General features: G+C 36.2%; 1 protein-coding gene across 1 annotated transcript; it reads left to right on the top strand.

Annotated features, from left to right (window-relative positions):
- The first annotated feature begins 5,599 nt into the window (after window positions 1–5,599).
- On the top strand, window positions 5,600–17,823 carry LOC131435436 (vesicular inhibitory amino acid transporter). The gene is made up of 5 exons (XM_058603311.1): window positions 5,600–5,748; window positions 6,396–6,790; window positions 6,853–7,018; window positions 7,095–7,218; window positions 15,564–17,823. Exons 2-5 carry the CDS (start codon window positions 6,574–6,576, stop codon window positions 16,746–16,748), a joined length of 1,692 nt encoding a protein of 563 aa, XP_058459294.1. The 5' UTR covers window positions 5,600–5,748; window positions 6,396–6,573; the 3' UTR covers window positions 16,749–17,823.
- The last annotated feature ends 965 nt before the right edge of the window (window positions 17,824–18,788 follow it).

Here is an 18,788-nt window from a genome sequence, read left to right as displayed (position 1 = left end):
GAGTTGCAGTGCAGCAGCCGCACCAGAAGCAGTAGCAGGCGTAGCAGGCCTATACACATACACATAACCATTATGCGGGAACCTGTCAGTTTGGAAGAAAGTATCACCGATGTGACGGTTGTGTGACGGTATTGAATCGGATAGGTTCATGTCTCGGGAATTAAGGAGCGTTTATCTAAATAGAAGCAATGACACCATATTAACAAGATATCAAAGACATCATATTAACAAGATATCCAGCTCTTACATTTCCCGAACAAATCATTGGCAACAACATTTTTTGCGAGCATGGCGCCCTCAGGCGAGTTCGCATCGAATCTCGTACACAGAAGTAGGGGAGAGAAATGTCAAATTCGTGCGCGCCAAAATAGCAGGGCTGCGCACCCATACAATTGACATGATATGTTGAATGTGATGACGTGCGATCACAGACTAACAGACAGGACACTCAAATTATATTCTTCAATCATTTTAACGGTCATTTTGAATATTCCTTTATTTGGGACAGTACTCACATATGTCATGATGGCGCCACGTTACCCTATCAAAAACATCCTGTCTGTCATCTAGACTGTGTTTATTTTTTTCATTTACCAACAGAGTTGCCATTCATACTGAATTACCTGTAATTTATTGAGTTGTATACCTCCATGCGAATTTCATGCAGGATACAGATTTAATTCATATTGCCAAAACTATATACATAATTGTGCCTACTTCTCATCCTCCAACGCAATACAAAATCGAACCAATATTTACTTGCTTCTGGTCTGCCGCCACTTAATTTCGGGTGAAAACTTCCAACACAATCAAAAATAGTCTAGATGAACAACGTTGAGTCAAATAAATGGTTACCTTCCAACATCGCGAAAAAGTTAAATATATTATCAACGTAATCCAATAATTTATTGTGACGATTCATTTTCAAATATTTTGATGAAATCAGGCATCCCTGCAAGCAGCTGATCGGTGTTGACAAACGAGGGGAAACCAACTAGTAAAAAAACTTGTACATATCACAAGGGGTGTACAGATAGTAAATAGTTCGCGCAGTACAATATAGGTGGAACTAGTGCATCACGAAAAATTATTTTTATAAGAATTTACTCATACTGTCATGTCTGTTAGTCTGTGGTGCGATGGCGTTGTTGGACCGAAGATTGATTTCGCTCCAAGCTGACAGGGTCTGCAAGATATCCAACTCTCACATTTACCGAACAAATCATTGGCAACATAATTTTTTGCAAGCAAGGCGCCCTCAGGCGAGACAGCATCGAATCTAGTACATAGAAGTAGGGGAGATAAATGTCAAATTCGCGCTCGCCAAAATAGCAGCACTGCGCACCCATACAGTAGACATGATATGTTGAATGTGATGCCGTGCGATGGCGTTACTAAACTGAAATTGATTTCGGTCCAAGCTGACAGAAATAAAATTCTAGATTTAGGATTGTGGCTGGTGACGGTGATGAAAATGGAAAGGTTTTTTATTCCGTTAAACGGTTACTGCAAGGGGTGGTCGCTTACAGCAATGAGTCATTCAGTCATTGTTCATAGCTTTCGTGTCTTACAGAGGGATTCTTAAAAAAACACCTTTCATTTGACTTTAAGCAGACCCTGTCAGCTTGGAGCGATCTCAATCTTCAGTTCAGCAACGCCATCGCACGGTGTCTCATTCAACATGTCATGTCAATTGTATGGGTGCGCAGTGCTACTATTTTGGCGCGTACGAATTTGACATTTCTCTCTCCTACTTCTATGTACGTGATTCGATGCGGACTCGCCTGAGGGCGCCATGGTCGCAAAAAAGGATGTTGCTAAAGATTTGCTCGGGAAATGTAAGAGCTGGATATCTTGTTAATATGATGTCTTTGCTTTAATCTAGTAAAAAACTACTATTTCCGTTATTTACTAAACCGAAAACTGGAGGTGGGTATAATGAAATTTGTTTCATTCAATATGACCTACAAATTGAAACAATTTTGAGCCCAACCTAGAAGATTTTTTTTGGGGTTTTTGGTATATTTTCTATGAAGGTTCGAGAATTTAAAAACTTATCACATTGTAATTCTAGAACCGGAAGTCGAACTTGAATAAAACGCAGTATAATTTTTATGAGACTTTCAGTAGTTTTAATTGTTGTTTTTTCAGTAGTTTTAATTGTTAGTTTTTTCCTAAAATTTACAATGTAATCTTGAAAATAGATAATGCCGAATTCCTGCAACACCGACGCGGAATTTTTGCCAAACTGTGAAAGATCAATCGAATGATTGTAAATTCCAAGAAATGTTCGATCAATAAATTCTCACGAACCTATTCGATTTGACTACTGTAATGGTTGTACTTCGATTGAACGGACGACATGTGTTAAGGATCTTAGCATTTTATCTCTATGAGCAACTGACATTTTGGAAACATATTAACTACACAGTTGCAACAGCTTTTCGATGCTTGAGATTCGTAATGAGAACAACAACAAAATTTACGAATATTTACTGTCTAAAATCTGTGTACTTACTGTTCGCTGGGGTGCTCAGTTATTAAATACTGCTCATTAGTTTATTTGTCAAGCGCTCCGACGGTTGCCATGGATAAATCCACAATAGCTACCGGGGTGTGAAAGTCGTACGATGTTGATTGGAATTGACTCATTGCAAGTTCGGAGAGATTTATTTCTAGCTATGACTGGGGTTACCACTTCGGATGATTTCCGCGCCCAGCAGCAATTTCATTTTAGGAAAAAACACCTTAGAGAAGTTTTTAATTAAATTATCTAGGTTATTAAATCATGGAAAACTTGCGTTGTAATACATGATGCTGGAGACGTAACTGAGACGAGTGTATATAACATTAATTTCAAGAAATTTTACAATGCGTGAGTGATACGCATTGTTTAATCTATAATATTTTTTGTAAAGAGAGTAATGAAATGTAAATTTCGTTTTGATAAGAAAACTCGCGAAGCTTATTTGTCATTTTATCGTTATATGTTTCGCCAGATAAAATTTTTAATAATGGGTACGTTTGTGGTTGTCATGTTTCCAAATCCCTTGGGACTTTTGTACTACAGCATTAGTTTTTGGGGACGGGTATAGCGCGGTGGATAAGTCGATGCGTTTCACGCAGCCTACCTGAGTTCGATTCCCAACCCCCCGCATATAGGGTCAGAAAGTTTTCCTGGCCTGACGAGGTGAATGAATTTAAAGTTAAAATCTCAACCAGCTGTTAAAAATATAGACAAAATAGAAACCATTCGGCAAGACTCTGGACGTAATTTCTTAGTGACTCATAACAGTGTAAAAAGAGTCCCGGCTTAGAAACACATTATATTGACATGACATAAAACCATAACGAATATGCATAATTTCTTCTGAACAGAAGAATAGAGGAAACAAGCATGTACATGCAGACGGGAAGTATTTGAGTTTGTTTTTATTTTAAATAGGATGCAACTTATCTGTGCATAAGTTTTAAATTAAAACTTTATAATATGAAATATGATCACAGACTAACAGACAGGACACTCAAATTAGATTCTTCAATCATTTTAACGGTCATTTCGAATATTCCTTTATTTGGGACAGTACTCACATGTGTCATGATGGCGCCACGTTAACCTATCAAAAACATCCTGTCTGTCATCTAGACTGTGTTTATTTTTTTCATTTACCAACAGAGTTGCCATTCATGCAGAATTACCTGTAATGTATTGATTTGTATACGTCCATGCGAATTTCATGCAGGATACAGATTTAATACATATTCACTTGCTTCTGGTCTGCCGCCACTTAATTTCGGGTGAAAACTACCAACACAATAAAAAATAGTCTACACTCTTAGAAAAAATGAAATTTACGCTTGACGTAAATTCAAGTATGCCGTAATTTCTTCGGTGATGACACAATATTACATCTACTAACATGTAAATATAAATTTTGCGTCTGTATCGATGTAAACTTCAGTTAAATTAACTGTGAAGGTAATGATATGACTTATCTTTACATGCTATGTATTGTGAATGTTAGTGAATCGCGACGCTCCTTTTATGTGCATCTAAGAAGACGCAACATTTTTTAAGTGTGTAGATGAACAACGTTGAGTCAAATAAATGGTTACCTTCCAACATCGCGAAAAAGTTAAATATATTATCAACGTAATCCAATAATTTATTGTGACGATTCATTTTCAAAAATTTTGATGAAATCAGGCATCCATGCAAGCAGCTGATCGGTGCTGACAAACGAGGGGAAACCAACTAGTAAAAAAACTTTTACGTAAAACAAGGGGTGTACCGATAGTAAATAGTTCGCGCAGTACAATATAGGTGGAACTAGTGCATCACGAAAAATTATTTTTATAAGAATTTACTCATACTGTCATGTCTGTTAGTCTGTGATATGATTTCATCGTTGTGCCCCAATCTTCATCAATCAGCGATTTTTTTAAAACTATCATTCAAAACAATAAATGCAAAAATGATGCGTAATACAAAGCATCAGTCGAGCAACATTTTGTATTTTTATTCGAGGAAAAATAATTAGAAATAAATCGGTGAAGAAATATTCTCGAAGACGCAATTTCGAAATCATGATTTGCATTGTCCATCGCATCTCAGCGTAGAATTATCAGAAGTCTAAAAAAAACAAAACAAAATAGTTGCAGTGGACGTTTTTATTTGATTCTTTTTTAATCTTTCGAATTTTTTGTGGTTTTTAAAGTCAAAACTGCGATTTTTCGCGAGTAAATCCGCTATTTTGCAGCTGTAAAACCCTCCCAAAGTAACAAACAAAAACGAAAGTGAAAACATTGGGGTGGAGTATTTTATATATAGAAAGTGTGTGCAAAATTTGAAGGTAATTGGTGAAGTAGTTTTTAAATGACGATAAACACGGACTATTAAAACATACTTTACAGAAAAACGGGTTTAAAGTTTATTGTCTATAAAATCGAAGAAAACAATTTATTTTTCTAGGGCGTAACACTTTCCAAAAATCATAATTTTTCTTTGTATTTTGTTATAATTAAACATTTCAAGTCAATCGAAGCAGAACTCTTGGGCCTGTGCGCCGAGCTCTAGCTTCTTCACAATATGAGATAAGAAAGTATGAAGGTCCATAATTTCCAGAGTTTTCTTCCGATAGGCTTGACAATTTGAAATGTTTTACTATAAGAAAATATAAAGAAATGATTTTTCAAAAGTGCAGCGGATCTTCAAAGAGTTCCATCATGCTTTGATTTCCATCTATCACGAAGGGTCATATGATGTAATTTGTTTTAAATATTCTTAGAAATAATCATTGGGACTGAATTGTGCCGGTTACTTCGAATAAATAAATGACACCACTAGGTGCATTATAACACATTTGTTCGTATTTTTTGACCAAAATTGATTTTTGTCACGGATAATAGAAAAAATCGCCGGTATAATTGTTTCAGTTGAACTACCAATAATAAACCGTCGATTCAGGATTTTGATATCTAGCAAAAATGGTTATCCTGATATCGCGCAGCATCCCTTTATCCCTGTTGAAACACAAGTTCTGTCATTTGATTTCCACGAGCCCAACCCCTCCCGTAGAGTAACTGCTGGATTTCATGTAGCATATCACGAGAGCATTCATTTTCCTCCAAAATGGCACTGTAAACGGTAGTACACACGCTGTGCCAGAAAATCACCCCGAAAAGATTTTGCTGCGGTTAGTCTTCACCAGTGTGAAAATTTACTGCCACCTCCATTCGGATCAGAAAGTGAGTATTGTTTGCAGTTTGAAGTAATTCTTTGTGTAGGAAAACGCATTTTTCCAACTCGTAACTTTTGCACTGTAGTATCTGCTAGAAGAAAATTATTCACTTCCCTCACTCCACATACACCAGAGCGTTCTTCTCGTTTACCACCCACTGAGGGGTGCGAAGCATATCCTCAATGATGATGCTGTGAGAGTGTGGTTCTGTGTTTGATGGCGAGAGTGAATAACGTGTTTTGACAATTTACAAGCACGGTGAAAAAATCGATCCAATAATAATGGTGTCGTTTAAGGTTTGAATAAAGGTGACTACAAATACACTTTAGTCTTTAGTGAGATTGCAGCAAAACAATACTGGGTTAGTTTATGAGAAGCAGATTTATGTAATGAAAAGTTTACCTAAAGATACTAACGAGAAACTATGACGCTCATTCAAAGTACGTTGAAAATTGTAGATTTGCATAATATAGGTTCAAAAGTTTCAAACAATTAATTTACAATTACAAGTTTTAGAAGAAGGATGATGTAACTAATAGAAGTTAGAAAAGGAAAACATTTCAATTTTAGAACTAGCTTTTGTGAAAACTTTGAATATGACAAGTTCTACATTCCTTTCGTTATAATAGATATCTTGTTTTTGATTCCTTTCAGGGATATTCTCATCGTCATGACACGTGGCTGGGGCGCATGTAGTAAATAAATTTACTTATCAGTAAAATCACTAAAAGTCTTCCAAAAATCAACTAGATAATAGTAACAAAAAAAATACGAAAAATTAATAGGTGAGAGATTTCACATTATCTGCAAGAAGAGATAAAACCGGACAAAGATGTCTTTCCTGAATGCACTCCGTGCAACGCCTCTGCCACCGGTGAAGAATGTCCTGAACGTGGCCCTTCAAACTGCTCGTCAGTCAATTCCGTCTAAGAATAAGCAAAATGATTACGAGCAGCCTGAAGGAGAGAATATGGCACCGGGAACGAGTATGCGAGCACCACCACATATTCCGCCACGGCCACAGAATGTGCACTTTGCTGATTCCGATGGTAAGCCAACTTCAACTCACTCATTTTAATGTTCATTCGACTTACCTAAGCTGATTCTACAGGAGACACTGGTGGGACTACCGAAATGAACCCCTTGAATCCGTTCACCAACCCCAAAGCATATTATCAAGAAGGGGGCGACGATCCTACGGCTGGACAGTACCAAGAAACTGGGTTCAATCAGCCGAGGGATTTCGAGAATGGTTATCAAACTGGAGCCTACCCGAGGTATGATTCAAATAAACATAAACTCGAATTTTAAGAGAAAGATAAGAAAACATTCTACACAACATCAACTTTTCAGGCAAGGTAGCGTTCAATCGTTTGGTTCCGATAGTACTTTTGCTGGCGGTTGCGAAGGGGAAACGCCAGATGGGCTAAAAATCAATGAATATCAGGCAGCATGGAATGTGACTAATGCTATCCAGGTGAGACAAATGCGAATTATACTGCACAATACCCTATTAATAGATAAAAAATGAGATCAGAGCAAACTCTGTTGAAACGAAGAATTTTGAAATGATCTAGAATGGATTTCTTTAGCATGTGTCTAGATAGCATTTGGAGCCATAGCGTCAGTTAAAAACTATTTAATTTATCAACACTACAGATGGTCCGCTATGAAACTTCATTAACTTGAATCTGGCCATTAAAACTAAAAATCTTGACCCGCAACGCGACCATCTCTAATCAACACACCATTGGCAATTACAACTAAAAATTTCTACGTATTGCCTTCAGCTCATCAGTGCGTCAGCAGTTTATGTTGAAAATTTTCGATTTATTCAAAGGAAAAATTTAATTTTAATCAATTGGCACTATTATCTCAGATAATAATTTCGGTTCAGAGACGGTTTTCGAACAAAATATACCTGACACATTTTATTCTCCGGTTACACTGGAACCAAACAAGGGAAAGAGAAACCGAACACGGCATCTGAAAGTGTAAGAGCAAATTCAGCAGCTAGAAGTTCTATATGGAAGATCTATAATAGAACAGAAACTGGAACAAACGTATCCCCAGCAAGCCGTTCTAGTTTTATTTATTCGACCAGTTCTTCTGTCAAATTTAAAACTGGTCTACGATGCCGTTCTATTTTTTGTATATTTGAAACACGATTAAAACACTGCTGGGGCTGCCAGTTTTTCTTGTTATTAAATCCAGATTTAAATTTTGTAACTGGCATAAATTATGCATCTAGAACTAAAACACTTCTGAATATGCCCTAAGAATGAAGGTTTATTTTCGTCTAGTAATTTTCCATCATGGAGTGTCAACGTTTCATCCATTTAAGATCGTCATCACCCAGCAGTTGAACCTGGCGGATTATGAAGTTCATCGTTCGTTCGCGAAAAAGATGCTCGAAATGCTAGGAAGTGCTTCCACTTCCACCTGGAAGGCGCGGCAAATAAGCAAAATTGTCGTTATTATGTTGACACGAATCCGTTACACTTTATGGAGAAGTCCCTCCATTAATTTAAAATGTTTTTTTAAACTCCCGAAAAGTTGTAACGTACGACTGATTCAGCAAAATACGAGTTATGAAAAAAAACATGGGGATCGACACTGATCAATGATGGAAAACTATTGAACGAAAATAAATCTCCATTCTCTCTACTTTTCGATGCCGTGTTCGGTTTCTCCATTCCTTATTTGGTTCAAGTGTAACCGGAGAACAAAATGTGTTAGATTTCTTTGCGCCACCCTGTACAACAAAATAAAGTTTATACTGACTGTTTCTGGTAATCATCTTGACATCTTTTTCGGGGGAAATATTTTTTATGCACGGTAGATTCGGTTAAAATGATAAGCTCTGTAATAAAGATGACCGAGTTGATTACAAAAAAATGCTGTTACGTTAAAGTTTTGTCGTGAATACGACTTACTTTACTATGGGGTGCCTTTTCAAAATTTACCCTCTGAGAGAGTGATAAGTTTTTGATCGTGAATATCTATTGTTGTATCTAATGAATCAACATAATTCTTGCGACATGCCATCGGAAATATAATCACAATTTTATGATAAAATTTTCAGTTTTGTGACATAGTCTCAAATAATTCAAAATTAAACTTTTCTGAAATGTTTGGTATAAACGAGTATCAAAGAGGATAATTCATAAGGCGCGTTTGCCTTTCTCGTATTTTTAAAGCTCATAGCTCAGTGATCTGTGAAAGGATTTATATAATCTAACTACCAATAGAATCGAAATTTTTCAATTTAAACGTGTATAGCAAAAGCATTGAAGTATTTCAATAGTACACTATTGAAAAACCTGTCTCATTTGCTCCATGTCAACACCAGCCAATCAGAACGCGTTCTAAGGAAGAGAACAAAATATCTGCTGCTGTACAACAAATCGTCCGGGAAAAATGTTCCGAAAAGTGGTGAATATCTCAGTGAGTTCCTCAATTTGGTCCTTGTGAATGCTAGAAACGAATCCCTATAGCATATTGATAGTTTCTTTCAATAAATTATGCAAATCCGAAATGAAATAATCGACAATAAAATTCTGTATGCGGCTATTTTTATAGCTGTTAGGACCGCCCATTAGTGAAAAAGCTACAAACGAAATCAGGTAGAAACAAGCCTCTCAACAAAACTTGAATCAGTTTGGATTGTATCGCCACTGCGAGCAGATGTGTTTTGTGTCGTCTGCACGCTTTCGACAAGAGCGATTACGTCACAGCTGCCAGTCATTAGCATTGGGAAAAAACAACGGTGGAGAGCATTGCACAAGATCAGCTTTGGCTTTAAAGTTTTCTAAAGAACTATTAGGATTTGTTGTTTGCAAATCGTAGGGAAATATCCTCAGTTTACTGCATATCAAGAACAGTTTGCTTAGATTTGTGCACTTTTCGCTGTGTGAAATTCACAGTAATCGAGATCAAGTGAAGCTTTCTTTGTTTTTGCGAAAAATGTGAAAAAGGGGAATGCGTGCATAATTCATACAATTGATATTCGGAAATGTTAAGGAACATATCAATTGTTTTCGTATTCACGACATCCAGTTATGTCTCTGACATTACCCACCCGCCTTTTTTTGAAGTGAATACGTCTTACTTTACTATGGGATACCTTTTCAAAAATGAATGTGTAGAACTTAATCGTAAATATTTCGCAACGACATAATTTTTTCTCCATGCCATCAGAAATAAAATCAGCAATTTACGTTTAAATTTTCAATTGTGTGAGATATCCACAAATAATAAAAAAATTAAGTGTACTAAAACATTTGGAAACAATGTGGAAAACCTATTTCGCTTGGTTACCTGCTTGAAAATGGGCGTCGTAATAAGGACCAACAGTACCAACAACAGATCTACGTGATGTAAAACCTCATTTGGATTGGATTCCGGAACTGAATTCCGAATATGGTTTCTGGTCCACCAGGATTCTGAATTAAATTTCAATTTTAGAACTTACTTTTAGAATTTGTCTCCGGACTAGAAATTCAGAATTTAGAACCAAGAGTCTGGAACTAAATCCTAAATCGGGATTGTTTGGCTAGATTTTTGGAGCCTTTAGTTTCTTGACTAGATTTTCGAACCAAATTTAGTGTCTTAACTGGAACTAGCTTTTTGATCTCGCCCGAAAAGTAATTTTTTTAAAGGTCTGTAAAATATTCCTCCGCAGTGTGGAAGATCTCCTAGTGTAAGCTGATTGTTTTGAGAAGAACAAATCTCTATTTTCTGTTTAAATAGGAGTAAAATGAAAAATTAAAACAAAGTCAGAAAAAATATCAGGTTTCGATCTCTCACATCTCAGTCGATGTTTTGATTGACAGTACACTAATAAAAATTAGCACGATCGATTCATATGTAAACACCACTTCAATTTAATATGCTTTTTCATATTAATACATAACCAAAGCGATTTGTTTCAAGATTTCACGTGCTAATTCACTAAGATGCGAGATTAGATTATTTTGCACTTAGTTTCGATGTATTTCTCCTTTGGATGTAATGTGTTTTGCTATTGGATCGAACTACATGTGTTAAACACTTCATTTTCTAGTGAGAATGAGTACAGCACAAATGTATGTGCAAAACACTTGAATCGGTCAACTCTGTTTCAAATTCAACAGTTTTTACACTCATTTTATGAGTTAAGTGTTTATTTTCATGAATTTCATGTGTTCTACAAGCAGTGATAGATCGAATGCTTTGCACATGATGCTAGCGTGCAAATTATTTTCAGTGTACTTATACAGCAATTCCATGTGAAAAAAAGATATACAACCTATCAGAAATTTGTAATATTTGGTACAATCGTTCTCCATCGAAAAATATTAGACCCGTACTTTTCTCATTTTGGCATTTGGGTGATCATTCATATGTGGATAATTTTTTTTTGCTATATTGGAAAACTGGCTTTTTTAAATTCATAACTTGGTAACCACTGAACCGATTTTTTTCAAATGTTGGATATGTTCTCTAGTTCCTAGGAAAAATGCGTAAATAGATAAAGTTGGAGTTTTGTGAAAACGCTTCGAAATGCTTACGCACACAAAAACATATGAAAATTGTTGTTTATTAATTTTTTTGTTCGCCAAAGCAGTTTTCTGTGTCATACTTTATAAAGAAATAAAAGCCCGCAAACTTTTTTTTTGATTCACAGACTTTTGCAGCCCTGCCTGAAGATATTAGAAATTTTTACCTTTCGCTAACTTTAAGCTGTTTTGCGGGTTTATCCGAGGGTTTTGAATTAATGAGCGACATATCAGTTGGGAACCAGATAATATAAATCAGAAGCGAAACAGCAAAAGTTTTTGATGTTACGAACCAGACTTGATTTCACGCCTTTTTTTTAGAACTGCCAATAAGCCACCTGTCAACTTCCACTTTCGAAAGAAATGGCAAGCGAGCTATGAAAGATAGAGTATTAAATTTAACACCACACGAAAGAGAAAACTTTTCTCTGCCGTTTACTATATGACTTATTCTTAGCGAGTGCCGAGTTATTCGAAATTACTCTTCAAAGTGAATGTTGATGGATGGCTTATTGGCCGTTCTAAAAAAAGGCGTGACTTCATTGTCAGCTCACGCTTAAATTTTATTTAAATTTAGTTAGGGCTAATTCTTGCCCAAGTTGTCACCAAATTTTTACTGATAACTCAACAAATCCCCTGATCATGAATTTCCGAGTCATCAGTAATCGAGCGTAAAAAGTATTTTCAAATATTACTGTACTACATGGAATGAGAAGTCCCGGGCCTAACAAAGAAAAAGTCGATATTTTAGCGTAAAAACTTTTTAATTCTTCAGTATAATCTCCATCTAGAGCAATACCCATTGAAAAAAAAAGATTTGTCAAGGCCTTTAAAATAGGCTTCCGTTTCTGCAATGACCTCAGCATTCGACGAAAATTTTTCTCCCTGGAGAAACCTTTTCAGGTTTAGAAATAGATAATAGTGGATGGGGCCATATTAGGAGAATACGGAGGATGGTGGACCAATCCGTACCGCAAATCGTTCAATTTCACCGTTGCTATTTTATCAGGACACGAAACTCGTCTTTTTCTATAGCTTGATGAAAACTAGACCTCGTCTGATACAATCAGCTGTTATGCAAAAAACAGATGAATGAAATTTGGTATTGCGCCATCTAGAGGCTTGTTCTCAACAAAAAAGTACGGGTGTGTAATGTCAGAGACATAACTGGATGTCGTGAATACGAATACAATTGACACTCTTTCTTTATACTTTCGAATATCAATTAGTTGATCGATTGTGTGAATTTTGCAAGCTTTCCTCTTTTTCACTACTAGAATTTGAAACGATACTCCTAAACTAAAGTACAGATTAGTTACATTAAACATTCTGAAACACAATTAAATATTACGAAATAACCAGTTCTTTATGATAAAATAATGGTAGCTCTGAAAGAACCTTTCATTCATGGCTTCTAAGTCGGTGCTATGGATTTTATATAGCAAGTCAGCAGAAAGTTCTACTACAAACTACAAGTGGTTGAAAATGGGCCGTATACGGTATAGTGTAGTATAGTGAAGTAAATTTCGCATAATTCTTTGGGTATACAATTATTATTCTAAATACAAATATACGGAATTTTGATGTAATTATAATTCGTTCCGGATTCAAATGTTTGAGTGAAAAACGTTATCAAAATCGTAATATAAATTTATCGTACGAGATAAATTTCTGGCATTCAGAAAGGGGCCAAATTGTGTAATTCTCTAAGATATTAAACACTGTTGCAAATTTTGCACTGCGAAAATTGCACAAAGCTAATCAAATTATCCTGAAAACTGGCACTTTGACCAGAGCTTTTGAGGTTTTAACGTCGCTGTTGGTGATATCGCTCCCTCGAGGACTGGAGAGCAAATGATAAATCATTCTCACGACGTCTGCTTCCATCCAACACACAAGAAGAAATGATCGATTTTCGACCACGGTTCCCTCTTTATACGCATTAAGATGAAGATATGTGCCTGACTACCTCGAAATCGTAGTTCTTGCACGAAAAAGCCAAGCAAAAGTAAAGAGTTTTCCGCGTTGTTTTCAAAGTTTTAAAAAACTTCATTTTTGAGTTGTTTGTGGTTATCTCACGCTGTTCAAAATATTATCCTAAATTCCTGATCATATTTTTGATGAAATGGTGAAAGAATTATGTTGCTGCCGTTAATACAAGTCGAGATATTCACGATTAAGTTCTGCCATATGGCTAATTTTGAAACAGGCACCACATACTAAAGTAAGTCGTATTCACGACAAAAAAACGCGGTTCGAATCTATTCACGTCTTTTCTGTGAGATGCCCGGAACTTTTCATTCCATAAGTATAAAATAATGAACACAAAAGCTAGGGTTAGATAAGGTAAGTGATTAAGGAATCATCATTGTAATTCAAAATATAAAATAACAGATCGGCTGAAAAGTTCGTATCGTTTCTATGAGAGGGCGCCACTAGAATTAAATCCATACCATTTCCAGTTAGTACCAACCTTCAAAAGATACGTGTATAAATTTGACAGCTATCGGATTATTAGTTTGCATTTTGAGAGAAGCTACTTTTGTTATTGTGAAAAAAATGGAAAAAAAGGAATTTCGTGTGTTGATGAAACACTACTTTTGGATGAAAAAAAGTGCCGCCGATACCAAAAAATGGCTTGATGAGTGTTATCCAGACTCTGCACCGGGCGAAGCAACAATTCGTAAGTGGTTTGCAAAATTTCGTACTGGTCATATGAGCACCGAAGACGATGAACGCAGTGGACGTCCAAAAGAGCTGAAACTGAGGCCTATTTTGAGACAAAAGAACAAATCGTACTACAAAAATGGTATCGAAAAGTTAGAAGATCGCTATAATCGCTGTATTGCATCTGATGGCAATTATGTTGAATAATAAAAACGAATTTTGGCAAAAAAATGTGTGTTTCTATTAAACGATACGAACTTTTCAGCCGAACTGTTACGAAATACTATAACACAATAAATGACTTGCTCGCTTTCACGTGTCGTCTTTACGTGGCTAAAAGTAATTGTTTCTGGTACTCCACAACGCTTATACGTGGAAATAAGGAGTAGAAGTAATGTTTTTGAAATAGTAGATACATAGTTTCTAATTTCACATATACCTATCGAATATCGGAATATAAGTATATTTTTCAATCCCACGAGAAATGGCTACATGATGCAATGCCAAATCGATAAACATTTTCCTCCAGACGGCTGGCTATGTCTGCCAGCCTTTTTTTGCCGGAATTATGCCAGAATTCCCGGAAGAGTTTGGCAACAATGCAACAACCGTTTCCGGCAGAGAATTTCGTCTAGCGGTTATTATCGGTTCTGTTCCTGTCGGATTCTTGCCATACAAGATTGGCAGCGCTTTATCTCGATTTCCCAATACTGTTTTTACGAATCTCGTAAAATAGCGATACAGAACAATTAGTTTTTGTTTTGCTTTTACTTCGCCAGTCTAATTCGGTTGTTCGTTATGCCGAAAATCGGCCTAAAGTTTATTGGCCAACACGAAACCACTACTTACCTTCGACGTTTCGCCTCTCAAAAAGTAATGCTTAATAAGAAAATGAAACTAGTTTTTCCCATACTCAAAATGACGCCGGACGTGTAAATGTTGTTGTTAAAACAAAACAAATGGCTGGTTCACGTTGTAAAAGGAGTCTTTCTAAGCATGAATCTACTATAGGCCACCGTAATCCTTTTCAGAGCGGTTGGAGCAAATAAAACAGCAACCAAGTAAGCAAGTTTAGTTTCTCTTCCGAATGTTTTGACACGATCACAAATATTCATTCCAGTTACCAAAATATTGGATGGGCATGGCTACTCCAATAAATATTTTGGAGGGGCAAAAAGTGCTTTGCTTTGCCCCCCATAGTTACCGCGCCTGATCGTTTTTACGATTGCAGCACCATTTAACGGTCGAAAAGGTTAATTTGATTACTCGATTAAATTTCATTATTCGAGAAATTTGATGAATTTGAATTTAATTCTGAATTCGTTCTGAATTTTCAAATCTTTCTGTCATAATTTTGATTTACCGCGTTAGTTTTATTTTCATTCATAAAATTCAACAAAAAAAGCTTGTCTGGATAATATAACTATTATTCTCTAAGTAGAGACATGTGAGTTTTTTTTTTAAATCTAGACAACCCTTTTGTCCTTTAATCACGTTATATACCAGCTAATATACTGATGCAGAGGTAATATTAGGTATAAATTGCTATTGACTGCTATTTTATTAAAGATTTTACCTTAATTTATATAGTAATTTCAACCGTTTTTTTTCACAGGGTATGTTCATCGTGTCGCTTCCGTTTGCTGTGCTTCGTGGTGGTTATTGGGCCATCATTGCGATGGTCGGAATAGCACACATCTGCTGCTATACGGGCAAAATTCTGGTCCAGTGTTTGTACGAACCGGATCCGCAAACCGGCGAGCCAGTGCGTGTTCGGGACAGTTACGTAGCTATCGCAAAAGTCTGCTTCGGCAAGAAAGTCGGAGCTCGAGTCGTAAGTATAGCGCAGATCATAGAACTGCTGATGACCTGCATTTTGTACGTGGTAGTTTGTGGTGACTTGATGGCTGGCTCGTTCCCCGACGGTGCGTTGGACACCAGATCGTGGATGATGTTGTGCGGAATCTTTCTACTGCCATTGGCTTTCCTTAAATCGCTCCACCATGTCTCGTTGCTGTCGTTCTGGTGCACAATGTCGCATCTGCTTATAAATGCGATCATTGTTGGCTACTGCCTACTGGAGATCGGCGACTGGGGCTGGAGTAAGGTCAAGTGGCGAATGGATTTCGAAAACTTTCCAATCTCGCTTGGTGTTATTGTCTTCTCCTACACGTCGCAGATCTTTTTACCGACACTCGAAGGAAACATGGAGGATCGTTCTAAATTCAACTGGATGCTGGACTGGTCTCATATTGCTGCAGCAGCCTTGAAGGCTCTCTTTGGTTACATTTGCTTCCTAACATTCCAGAATGATACTCAGCAGGTTATTACAAACAATCTGCATTCCCCGGCTTTTAAGGGTTTAGTAAATTTCTGTCTTGTTATCAAAGCAGTTCTCAGCTATCCACTGCCGTATTTTGCCGCTTGCGAATTACTTGAGCGGGCATTCTTTCGTGGAAAACCAAAGACCATATTCCCCGTTGTTTGGGAACTCGACGGCGATTTGAAGGTTTGGGGTCTTGCATGGCGATTAGGTGTTATTGTTGGAACCATTATGATGGCTTGTTTCATTCCGCACTTTTCAATCTTGATGGGCTTCATCGGAAGTTTCACTGGCACAATGCTTAGTTTTATTTGGCCATGTTACTTCCATTTGAAGTTAAGAGGACACCTGCTAGATCAGAGGGAGCGAGCTTACAATTTTTTCATCATCTTTTTGGGTGTTTTATTTGGCGTGGTTGGAATCTACGATTCCGGAACCGCTTTAATTAAAGCATTTGAGATTGGTCTTCCATTCTAATTATCTTCAGAAAAGCGTGTGAGCATTAGCGATACTTCATTTGATAATGCAATTATGTGTAGTTGTTAAGCTTACTACTACTACTACTATCGACAATTTACTTAAGAAAATATAATTATAGTTTGAGTTGACTGGAAGTTGAAGTATCGTGCTGAAATTAATTGCGCGCACGTTTATCGGTTAGACATATCTGGAAACCAGTGTATATTACCCAATTATCTAGGAATAGTGCCCAAAAATAACGAATAAGGGAAAATCAAATTTTACAACTTACGATTTAAACGAAATGATCATTGTCTTCCTACATGTGATGAAAATCAACAGAAAAGAAAAAAAAACAGTTAATCCAACTGTCTTCCAAAGGTTGCAGAGAAGTTTTCTGCAACCTGACAAATTACAATTAATAGAATGAAATTAACGCAAATAGTTAGTATCTGAGGGATTGAATGATGCGTATTATATGTACACAAAAATGCAATAAATGAACATCGTTACAATAAAACGCATAAAATCCATGAAATGCGTAAACGTGTATCAGAAAGAAGGAAACAATTAAACGTATATTGACAATAACACGAAATCATGTATTTATGCGGTTATAATATATTTATCAGCTCTATTGTAACTGAGAATTGCAAAAAATAGTCGATTAAGCGTAAAAAAAACATATAATATAAATAGACGATCCTGATGAGTCTACAATCGTTACAGATATAGTGAATACTGAAATGTTTTGAATATTTTAAATTATCTAGTCGTTAACTATACACTTGCTGAAATCATGTCTTCCAAGGAAAAGTAAGAAATATGTTCACTAAAAATATCCACCGTCTTCCAATATATACACCTTTCGAAATAAAATTATCAACATGATTTATTATAATTTACTTGTTTCCTGTGGTAAAATTGTTACACTTGATTTGCTGATTGAATTTAGGTTTAGTAAATGATTATAGCCAATAATATGTTACACTTGAACGCGAGACGTTAGAAAGGAGAATCCTTAAGCTTACTAAATTATTGTATTCAAAAGTAATACTATAGGTGTCCAAATAAATATAGTTAGTTGACTCCACTGCGGTATCTTATTCCATTCGAAAGAAATATCTTGTTTTGTTACTGAGAACCTTCAAATGAAAGTTGTGTTATCACGATGGACGCATTTATCATATGACAACAAAATAACTTATCCGGAGAAGGATTTGGAAAAGGAGCAGGAGGGTGGAGAGTGTGTGGTTATAGCCTATTTCAGAAAAAAGCATGTGATTAGAAGATCATGTAAAAGCTATAAATTTTATTTGATGCCATGATACTAATTAAATTTCTCATATCATTGATTTTTAGTTCCGTCATTATGTTATTTATTTACCAAAGTAACAAATATGTGTCAGAGTTGCGCATTGTTTCGTCTGATGACCGATGGATAATGCTCAGATTAGTGAAACTTGACGCTTCGTGGATAAAACCTCAAAGATCGATTTCGGAAAATTTTGACCCGGGAAAAAACGGAATTACAAGGAAGATTGCTTTTTATACACAGAATTTTTAATTTCTAGTAACTAGACGTTGAGTTTTAGTTTGTTGGAGCTAAAAAATATATTTTCCTATTGTAAAAGTGTACGCTGTGAATCATTCAGCTAATCAGGAAAACAAGAGGTTTTCATTTTCAGGAGCGTAGGCTCAAATGATTAACCGACGGATGCATATTGCTCGCAGCTTAAAAAATAAAAAAAAGGTGATCGATATGATAGGGTTTACATACTATCTTGATCAAAAAGTTTCCGGACTTTATTCAAAAAATTAAAAATACAAGATTATTCATCAAAATCGATGTCCCAGTCAAAGTACTCCATATCGACTGCAACACTCTTATGCCAGCACTTGATCCAATCCTCGGAACATTTTTTATATTGAATTTTCGGTTTGGTCATCAGAGCCATTTGCGATTTTTCCATATTCTAATCGCGGGTGCTGAAACGCGTTCCACGGAGAGGTTTCTTGAGTCGACCGAATAGGAGAAAGTCACAGGGAGCCAAATCA

Source organism: Malaya genurostris, chromosome 3 (assembly GCF_030247185.1).
Source record: "Malaya genurostris strain Urasoe2022 chromosome 3, Malgen_1.1, whole genome shotgun sequence".
NCBI lineage: Eukaryota > Metazoa > Arthropoda > Insecta > Diptera > Culicidae > Malaya > Malaya genurostris.
Note: the sequence above shows the minus strand (reverse complement) of the source record. Positions and strands in the feature narration are given on the sequence as shown.

What these genes read in the sequence shown, in the direction of transcription:
- LOC131435436 (XM_058603311.1), top strand. Translation starts at nt 6,574, where the DNA reads ATGTCTTTCCTGAATGCACTCCGTGCAACGCCTCTGCCACCGGTGAAG. An exon ending in GCACTTTGCTGATTCCGATG is followed by an intron (nt 6,791 to 6,852) that starts GTAAGCCAACTT and finishes CTGATTCTACAG; the next exon opens with GAGACACTGGTGGGACTACC. An exon ending in ATGTGACTAATGCTATCCAG is followed by an intron (nt 7,219 to 15,563) that starts GTGAGACAAATG and finishes TTTTTTTCACAG; the next exon opens with GGTATGTTCATCGTGTCGCT.